Raw genomic sequence first — 10,662 nt, 5'->3', positions numbered from 1 at the left:
GTGTGAGTGTAAGTGTGTGTGTATGTGTGTGTGTGTGTGTGTGTGTGTGTATGTGCGTGTGTGTGTGTGTGTGTGTGTGCGCGCATGTGCATGTGTGTGTGTGCGTGTGTGTGTGTGCATGAACAAATTTGCTTTCATGTTTGTGTAGATATGATTTGATTTGTTTGTTGTTTCAGAGCGGTAACGACATTCCATCTTATCTGTACTCTTACTCCCTCTAGCATACCCCCACTAACAGGAGTGACATTGAAAGTCAATAGAGTCAAGGAGGCGTTTGAATTGCCGCTATGACTCAGGGTAAGATTTTGTCTCACAAAATAAATTAATAGGTAAATAAATATATTCATTTAAACAAATATGTAAATACATATATACAGCCACTTGGGTGTATATTATTCTCATCAACATGACAGTCTTATGAAAGTCACCACTGCCACAACCACCACCACCACCATCATCATCATCATCATCATTATTCAAATGAAATCTCCCTATATATGGAGTAGAAGGTTTCAAATTATTTTTTGGGTTGAAGCAGATTATGCTGCCTGGTTTAACACTACTACTTGGCCTAAGGTGCCTTTAGTGGAGTTATGACTTTTGCAAGCATTTAAAGGCTTATCATGACCTATCCATACATCAGCACCCTCTAAACTTCTCAAAAATAGAACCAAACCTCCAGGCCAACTTTCCCTTCTCTTCCCTCACATCCTATGCATCACCCTTTACACCATCACTTCTTACAGGTCCTATTCCTCTATGAAACAAATTTCTCAACCCCTATCTAGAACTCAGACTACAGTCCCCACTCAAACTTCACTCCAAAAGTGGTGCTTGTCACTCACCTTTCTATTTCAACAATAATGATTCAAAGTTACTCTGACTCCAAGTCTCTGAAATACATTTGCTCCCTCGACCAGTTTCCAAATTCTTCAAACCACCTGCCAATTTTTTTATCATATCTCCTTCATTGTTATCATCCTCGGTGATTTTGACACTCACAACACAATGTGGCACTCACACTTGTCCCAAACTGATGTTGGTAGTGCAGAAGCAGATGGAGTAATGGTCTTATATCTGATAACATCATCATTATCATTTTCATTGAGCTAATGATGGAGCCTTTATGGAGTCAGTCACCTACTAGAAATAGCAACCAAATCTCTCTAAAATCACACTCTACTGAGGAACAACATTGAATAATGTAGTTCAAGATAAACTGTTAAAAAGCAGAGATGGTGATGGTCAGAATGTCTTTGATTACAAGTTTGTTTGATCAGGATGGACCTGAAGCTAAAAAGAATAACATCACATTTATCACTATGTTCCGTTAATTGAACAACTGAATACTCATCATCAAAATCAATGGTGGTTCCATCATAGATGGCTTATTTTGGCTAGCCACAAAATCTCAAGATAACTCAATGTTTGTGTAGTTGTTTAGTCCCAGGCCAGCCTTGAATAAAATGCTGATATATGAACAAATCATTCAAACTGTGTTCATCCCATATTTTTATATCTGTATATGTCCTGGATATGATTTGAAACTGTGTCTGGTAGTGGGGCCCTGATTCAGGAGCTCCAGCATTTTGAGGAGTGTGGAACTAACTTTTAGCCACTGTTGTTTCCAGGTCTTCTCTGGCCCAGAGTAGAGGCACCTGACAGGTTCTGAGCTATGAGATAATCAGCATGTTATGGAAAAGACTCCAAGCACAACCCCCTCATTGCCTTGCGAGTGCCTTGAGAAAGGAAAAGGCTAGGAGAGTCAATCTCTATAGCAAATCAAGGACCAAAATCCCTCAGGTGACCAGGTGCTGTTTTTGATTCCCTTCTAGCAACTGTAGGTTAGGTGGAACTCTTCAGTTCTGTAAACCAATTTAATTAGAAAGTCACTTCAATGTAAAACCTCCAGCTTGCTTGTCACCACCCCAGCCATCTTAGACTACCGAACCACTGTGGTCCAACCTCCAAGTCTAAAGAGTAGGATCGGATTGCACAGACTGACCCTCACTTTAAAACTACTAAACACAAGCAGGAAGAAAAGCCCTGCAATGATGGAGAAAGACAAAAACTACAGGTACTGAACGGTACTGACAGTTACAACCTCAGCTCTGCATGTAGACATGCCATTATTCCTCATGACCTTTTGTCACAAAAAACTGTTATCAACAATCAATCTCATGTATTCTTCTTTTGTCTAGACAGTAGAATGTGATTTGAGGGAAACTTGGTCACTTAGAAGCTCTTTTGTTTGATTGACTACCCTTAATAATAAAAGTACAGGGTGCAGCAAAAATACATCTCACATCTGCCAGATCAAGACTGGAGCCTGGTGCAGCCATCTGGTTCGCCAGCCCACAGTCAAACTGTCCAACCCATACTAGCATGGAAAGCAGACGTTAAACGACGACGATGATGGTGATTAGCTACATGAAGACACAGTTACCATCTGCCTAACTTCGCAAGCAGCACACCAATGACCATCTAAAATAGGAAAGATTTTTGTTATTTTACATAACTGTTGGTGTGGTGATGAAGTTAAGCAGTTGGTGTAGTAATGGTAAAATTAGACGGTTGGTGACACTGTCTTCATATGCAATTGTTACCCATAATTATGACCCTAGTATCGATCTATTGCATTTCAATCTGTTTTAGGGTTAAGGTTAGTTAGGGTTAGGGTTAGGGTTAGTTATTGTTAGGGTTAGGGGTGGGGCAAGGGTATCTTTTTTCTTCACAAATGTAAATAAACCCAATCTGTTTCTTAAACGAGGGACATATTCATACGACACAGAATGTTTTCACCTCAACAGACGTCATTGATTGATTGAAATTGCAGAAATTGAAGAAAAAGAAATCAACAAATATCTTACAAACTATAGAATTTTCTCAATAAAGCCAAGAGAAAAAGATGTTTTATAAACACATTCTACCAGTATACGAAGTTTAAAAGTGTTTAGTTACGTGGAAATTATTTTAAAAAACTGAAAAGATCCTATAAAGAAAGCCCAAGACCGAGAAGGGAGGCGAAGTTTGGTAAAAAAATTTTTTTTAATTTACAAGTTCCAGCAACTCAGCCGAAATTGTACGGGAAAAGTTTTGAAGAGAAAAAGAAAAAAAAAAAAAACATGCGCTGATTGCCTCCCTTTACTTTACCACTCTTTTATATAAATGTCTTCGTACACGTGAGTTTGTTATTCTGTTGCCAAAATGTTTCCTGATCGAAGTACAAATGCTGGAAAATTTCAACATAAAAAGAAATCACGCGACAAAAGACCAAAAGACAAGGAATTTGCTGGCAAAAAAGGAGAAAAAAAACGAAAAGAATTACTCACTTCATCGAAGCCTTTAAAAAATATTGATGCTGAAATCAGAGCTCTAAAAGAGAAACATGTTCAAGTAACGTATTTCATATGGTTTTAATTTGTTTATTTATGATATATCGATTATTTATTGATTTAGAAATTCATAATAGTGAAAGGTAATCAGTACGTTCAGATTTTGTAACTTTATCTTTTCCTATTGCTCTCTTCAACTTTTCAAAGGGATTGAAATATATTCACAACCAGTAGGTATTTTCGTATCCGATGACCCCTCTCCATGGTGTTGTATTATTTTCCATCCCTGTTCCCTCTATATTCTACTATACGTTCTTTGCTTGTCAAGAGCTATGAGCTGTTTATCGACAGCTAAACTCACTCTCTTTCCCAAGATAGAACGAAGGGGCTTCTCTGTGTGGTCGCTCAAGCTTCTAGGGGTAAGTTTTCAGAGTAACACCAGCACGATTTTCACTAAGAAAAAAAACAAAAACTCGGATTTTTTGCGTGGAATCGAGTACCCTGACCTCCTAATATGCTGCAAATCCCTTATTTTGGCTCGGAAAAGGGGGAGAGGGGAAGGACCACCACTCTGTGCCGGAATCATTGGAATTTTTTTTTGCGTTGAATGAATTCCTGTGACATCCCAATATGCTACAAAAACCCTTTTGGGAGTCCGAAAAACGGAGTAGGGTGAAGTAGAAGCCTCGGAAATTTCACCCTACCCATTGATTTTTTCACCAGCACGATTTTCACTAAGGAAAAAAATTTCCAATGAATCCGGGACGGATTTCCCTAACCCTAACCCTAAACATTTTGAACCTACTAATTGTTGATGCAGACCCAACACTACTTTTCTTGGATCCTGCTATTTCAGTTTTCTACACTAGTTTAGGATGGCTAGTCTATTTTACATATGGATATTTACATAATTATTAAAACAAATATTTTCAATAACTGCTGACAAGCTATAGACATGTTATCCTGTTGGTGAGACTGTGGATCCATTTTTGTCTCAGAGTGATGCTTATAATGTCTAATGCCAATTGGATACTCTTTTTGCCTTGTCAGTCAATCTTTCAGCTTAGTAGACTGACAGAATAAAGTGACTTGACCAGGAGCACAGTACTGCAGCTATTACTAAGAATATGATTATCATCATCTATCTTTTTATTATGGTTAGGATTGGATGGATCTGCAATGCAGCATATCCTCATTTAATATGAGTTTGAAAATATTTATCTTTTTATTTCAGATAAACCCAGCAGCTATCAGGAAGTTTACAGACTTCCCATTGTCTGTTAGCACTCAAATTGGTTTGTATGATAGTTTCATATTATAAAGACCTAAGATTGTGATTTTCATCCTAAAGTTCAATTAAAATGAGAAATATAACTAATTTTGATATAGCTACAGTTTACTGGCCACCCATTTAAACTCACTTGATGTCCCCACTTTTCCTCTTGTCATATGTATTGTATCTCCCCTTAACCCTTTCGTTACTGTATTTATTTTGAGATGCTCTGTGTTTCTTTCAATTACTTTAAATATAACAAAGAATTTAGTAAAATAACTTAGTTATCATTAAGCTAGTGTTGGGAACATAAATTGTGACTAAGGTTTGGTGGAAGATTTTAATTCAAAACTTATGAAAACAAGACATTTGTACTCAGAGCCAGAGCTGGTTTCAGCCGGGTTGGTATCAAAAGGGTTAAACTCCATAATGCAATCTTTTCTTCCTACTGCACATATTACCTCTGTAGAAGCTCAAACTGCATTTATTTGACTAGTTTAGAAGGTTGAAGAAACGTTTAGGGCACTGCTTCCTCATCTTCAGAGTAAATATACTACAGAGCCTCTACACTGTTGACTTGCCAAATCTCTTTCAAATTTCACTTTGACATTTAAAAACATGAACAAATATAGGACAAAAGAAAACAAGAATATAGACTTTGTATTCCAGCACTGCATTCTTTGAATGATGAATGCATATTAGTAAGGCAAATTCAATTTACTCTGCCTATTAATAGGTTTTATATAACAAACATTCTGTTAACTTGTACAGATAAGTTTGATTATTCTCATGAATAGGCTCAACCAAGCTGTTTTTCCTCTACTACATGAATGCAGTGTGTTTATATTTGCATATTGCTAGAGCAGGTGTTTTTACAGTTAGCTGCCTCTCCTGTGTGCTGATTTCTTATTTCTTTATTGCCCACAAGGGGCTAAACATAGAAGGGACAAACAAGGACAGACAAAGGGATTAAGTCGATTACATCGACCCCAATGCGTAACTGGTACTTAATTTATCGACCCCAAAAGGATGAAAGGCAAGGTCGACCTCGGTGGAATTTGAACTCAGAACATAGCGGCAGACGAAATACCGCTAAGCATTTCGCCCGGTGTGCTAACGTTTCTGCCAGCTCGCCGCCTTATGTGTAGATTTCTTATCCATCAATTGAGGTGCTACTTCTCAACCATGAATTCTGTGTGAAGCATAATTATGTACCTTGTCTAGATGATTTGATCTCTTTACTATGTGGTTAAGAGCCTGGCATCATAGTTTCTCTAATATTTCACCACACATTTAAACCTAAGTGTAATCTTATCAATATTCTTTGTGCCTGGTTAAAAGAGATCATTATTATTTAATCCAAATTTAATAGATTGGTTGAATCATTAGAGAATCAGGAAAATGTTTTGCATTATGTACTCTGGCTCTTTACATTCTGAGTTCTAATCCCACCAACGTCAACTTTGCCTTACATATCTCCAGGGTCATCATCATCTTCATTTAACATCTGTTTTCCATGCTGGCATGGGTCAGACAATAAAATAATATACCAATCAAGAATAAGTGTCAATGTAATTAATTAACCTTGTCCTCCTAATTTCTGACCTCGGGCTTTTGTTAAAAATAATTATTATTTAATCCTGCTCAAGTCAACTTTGCCTTTCATCCTTCCAGATTTGCTGAAATATGTGTCCATCATTTAATTAAATCAGCAATCTTTCTTCAAAATGCATAGCCTTTTGCCTATGTATGAAATCATTACTATCAATCATGAAGTGGGGTAAAGCATCATATTAAATACTATTAATTAGTTCATTCCTTTCTTTTCCAAGTTCATATCTTACTGAGGTTAACTTTGCATTGCACCCTTTAAGGTCACTAACATGAGAAACTGTCAAATAGTAGAGTTAATCAAATCACTTATCCATTCTCCAAAATTTATAGTCATGTACTTAGGCAAAAAGTTATTATTACCATCCATCATTAGCACCATGTTGTTTATTAAATGTTCTTCATGATTCATATTGAGAGTGTCTCTATTTAATTACTTTCTTTTGTTGTCGCAGGTCTAAAAAATTCTGGATTCATAATGCCAACAGAAATTCAGAAAGAATCCATAGGTATTGGTTTGCAGGGACATGATGTTCTTGCAGCTGCCAAAACTGGATCTGGCAAAACACTAGCTTTTCTTATTCCTGTAAGTTAAATTTTAGTTGTGGGTGGATTGTTTTTGAATTCATTGACTCTTTAACATTCAGATTTCTCTTTCAAATGTAATGCTTTTTATTCACATTGCTTTAAATTGATCAAGCCTTATCTCATAACTTTGAAATTTCAATGATGTGATTGCATATTTTGAGAATGATATTGTCGGAGTGAACATAAAATTGATAGAATATGTGGCCCAGATCGTGGCCATTTGCCAGCCTGCTATGACTCCTATGCCGGTGGCACGTAAAAAACACCCACTACACTCACAGAGTGGTTGGCGTTAGGAAGGGCATCCACTTGTAGAAACACTGCCAAATCAGACTAGAGCTTGGTGCAGCCTCCATGGCTTACCAGACCCTGGTCGAACCGTCCAACCCATGCTAGCATGGAAAACGGACATTAAATGATGATGATGATATGGTTGGTTTAAATGCTGAAGGTTTAAGGACCTGAAAAACAATGAGAACAGCAGATGGTCAAAGCAGTATTGTGATAAGCAACCATGAAGTCAGGAGATCCTGTAGTCAGTGTTATTAAGTATAGCGGTCAGACATCTTTCAATGTCCCAGTTCATCTAGCTTCTCAGTGGAAAGCTGGATTGACACTGTCATCACTTGATTATTGATACACTTTTTCTTCTGCTCTCCAACTCTTCGACTGCTACTACTACATCCTCTCCTACTTTGGACTAGCTAGTTGCATGCCCTCTCTTCTACACAGGTTCACTTGACATATGCCATGGCACAGCTTTCCTTCAGACTAAACTGCAAAAAAGCAGCAACAGCATTGTGAAATTTAAAGTGTTTGATTTACTTGGTAGTAAATCTGAGACCATCAGAATGATGTAGACACTTCTGATGAGAACCCAGTAGGGTTTGAAAACCGGTTAAGGTTGTTCATCATTAGGCGTAGGAGTGGCTGTGTGGTAAGTAGCTTGCTAACCAACCACATGGTTTTGGGTTCGGTCCCACTGTGTGGCACCTTGGGCAAGTGTCTTCTACTATAGCCTCGGGCCGACCAAAGCCCGGTGAGTGGATTTGGAATACGGAAACTGAAAGAAGCCCATCGTAAATATGTATATATATGTGTGTGTATATATCCCTTTCTCTCTTTCAGAGAGGCACTGAGCACCTACACGCACACATACACACACGGCAGTAACTTCCGCCTACCAAATTCAATCACAAAGCTTCGGTAAACTCGGGGCTATAGCAGAAGACACCTGCCCAAAGTGCCACGCAGTGGGACTGAACCCGAAACCATGTAGCTAAGAAGCAAGCTCCCTAACCACACATATATATATGTATGTTTGTGTGTCTGTGTTTGTCCACCCAACATCGCTTGACAACCGATGCTGGTGTGTTTATGTCCCCGTAACTTAGCAGTTCGGCAAAAGAGACCGATAGAATAATTACTAGGCTTACATAGAATAAATCCTGGGGTCGATTTGCTCGACTAAAGGCGGTGCTCCAGCATGGCCACAGTCAAATGACTGAAACAAGTAAAAGAGTACTGAAACTGACTCTTCTGTGACCTTTGAACATTGTAAAGGTGCTAGTGAAGTGGTGTCCTGATTTCAATTCTAACATCTCTATTTCAGAATGGATTTGAAAATAAATACCAAACTTCAATAGTATCACTTGTACCTGGCATCAGGTGTCAGGCCAGATCAAAGATGATCTGCTGCAGTAATCACGTAAATTATAGGTGAATAAACTAATAATACCTCTCATTCTGTTATATCAAGTGTGAAAGAACGTCCTGATAGGACAAAGAAACAATACTTGTCTATAAAAGATGAACTCAACAAGGAGTCCACGTGCACGTGGGCGATACCGCGAGCTTAGGTTCGTTGTTTCGATATCGGGCACAGAACTCGCCACTTCGTGCCTCGTCGATAACACAGGGACGGACACACTCATGGTCTTCGTCGATAACGTTGTATACTACTCAGACTTACTCCCCGGCACATAAAAGATGAACTCAACAAGGAGTCCATGTCCATCCCTCAAGCCTATAATGAGAGTAGAACCCTTTTAAAGCTTTTATATCGAGCATAACTGATACAATGGTAACCCCTACATACAGTTTGCCCTCTCACATACTGGCCTTGCCTTTCCAAGGATGCCAGACAATGTTTTCTGATATTTAGTTAAGTCCCTATACATTGTCTTTCATCTTCCAGAATTGAGGAATTACAAACGTGTTTCGTGGTCTGCTACCACAACAGCTCCTTTATAGGATCCAGTTAGCTCAAGACATCATCAGGAGGAACCATGTCCGGTTTCAGCCCCTACTCCTCCAAAATTGATAAAATAATGTACCAGTCAAGTACTAGGGTTGATAGTTATTAACTATCCCTCTTCCCTAAAAATTACTGGGCTTGTGTCTAAATTAGTAGCTATTATTGGTGGGTAACCTTAACAACATTGAAGTAAATATTTTACTATAAAATATAAACTATGTTTGTTCTTCAGCTTCTTGAATGTCTCTACTGCCAAAAATGGACTAATCTCGATGGATTAGGTGCCTTAGTTATATCTCCAACTAGAGAGCTCGCTTATCAGACCTTTGCAGTTCTTCGACGGATTGGGAAGCAACATGATTTTTCTGCTGGTCTAACTGTTGGTGGGATGGTGAGTAATAAGTTTTCTTTTATTTTTATTTTATCATTATTCCCTATTTTAATCTTACAGCATATTCCTTGCTGGATATTTTTTTTAATGTTTTATTATATATATATATGTGGAGGCACAATGGCCCAGTGGTTAGGGCAGCAGACTCGCGGTTTCGATTCTCAGACCTGGCATTGTGTGTGTTTATTGAGCAAAAACACCTAAAGCTCCACGAGGCTCCAGCAGGGGGTTGTGGTGACCCCTGTTGTACTCTTTCACCCCAACTTTCTCTCTTTCTTACTGTTTCTTGGGTAACGCTGCGATGGACTGGCATACCGTCCAGCTGGGGAGAACACATATGCCACAGAAACTGGGTAACCGGGCCCATAAGCCTGGCTAGGCTTGAAAAGGGCACATGAAATATATATATATATATATATTGTTTAGTTTGATGAGGTTTGAGGTACCTTTACACCAGTGTAGTAGGCCTAATATGCTACCTGATTTAATGTTACTCGGTCCTTGGGTGCCTTTATCACAGGTCTATTCTGAAAATAAATGCCTGATTTCAGTAATATCACTTGCACCTTGTATCAAGTGTCTGGCCAAATCAAAAACGAACATGCAAGCATTTGAACCAAATCTTAGTTCCCTCCCAAACATGTTTCTCTTGCAAATACTTAGACTACCATCAACTACATCGATCTTGCTACTATGACAGGGCCTGCAGAGATCATGGGCACTGTTTCTCTCTTCTCATGACTAATAAAAAAAGGGATTTTGTTATAACAGCTGAGTAGTTGGCCTGTGTAACTTCTGCCTGATTAGAAATTGTTTATCTGAAGACATATGATGTACTATCAATAGTAGGAGTTAAGTTATATCCGTTAAGGTTCAGTACATTTCTATATCAAAGTTACTGTGGGATTAAAATGACCCATGGATCGGATATGGTTATACAGGTGTGCACATCTCAGATGGTTATTGTTGTTTAGTCACAAGTCAATCTTGATTAAACAGAAACAGATATATGATTGAAAATATTCTAGCCATGACTTTCTCATTTTTAATATCCAATGTGCCTTTCTTTGTTCAAAATGGTTGTTTGATTTGAGGAAGATTTGGTTGCTATTTCTACCATGTAGAAGTTCTCATGTCATAATTAAGCAAGTACATGATAATTTTTCTTTGTATTAATAGATCATTTTCAAAAATATTTAATACTTAA

The 10,662-nt window shown here is 38.1% G+C and overlaps 1 protein-coding gene across 2 annotated transcripts in view; it reads left to right on the top strand.

Annotated features, from left to right (window-relative positions):
* Positions 1-3,071: 3,071 nt before the first annotated feature.
* LOC115232445 (probable ATP-dependent RNA helicase DDX10) overlaps positions 3,072-10,662 on the top strand; it is a 39,454-nt gene continuing 31,863 nt past the window's right edge. For both annotated transcript variants that reach the window (XM_029802323.2, XM_029802322.2), the window contains exons 1-4: positions 3,072-3,396; positions 4,570-4,630; positions 6,675-6,805; positions 9,297-9,455. In XM_029802323.2, coding sequence (XP_029658183.1) covers positions 3,208-3,396; positions 4,570-4,630; positions 6,675-6,805; positions 9,297-9,455 — 540 coding nt within the window. In that variant the 5' untranslated portion in view covers positions 3,072-3,207. The remainder of the gene's footprint in view (positions 3,397-4,569; positions 4,631-6,674; positions 6,806-9,296; positions 9,456-10,662) is intronic.

Source organism: Octopus sinensis, linkage group LG2, assembly GCF_006345805.1.
Source record: "Octopus sinensis linkage group LG2, ASM634580v1, whole genome shotgun sequence".
NCBI classification, from domain to species: Eukaryota; Metazoa; Mollusca; class Cephalopoda; order Octopoda; family Octopodidae; genus Octopus; species Octopus sinensis.
The sequence above is the reverse complement of the archived record's forward strand: the minus strand, read 5'-3'. Positions and strand labels throughout refer to the sequence as shown.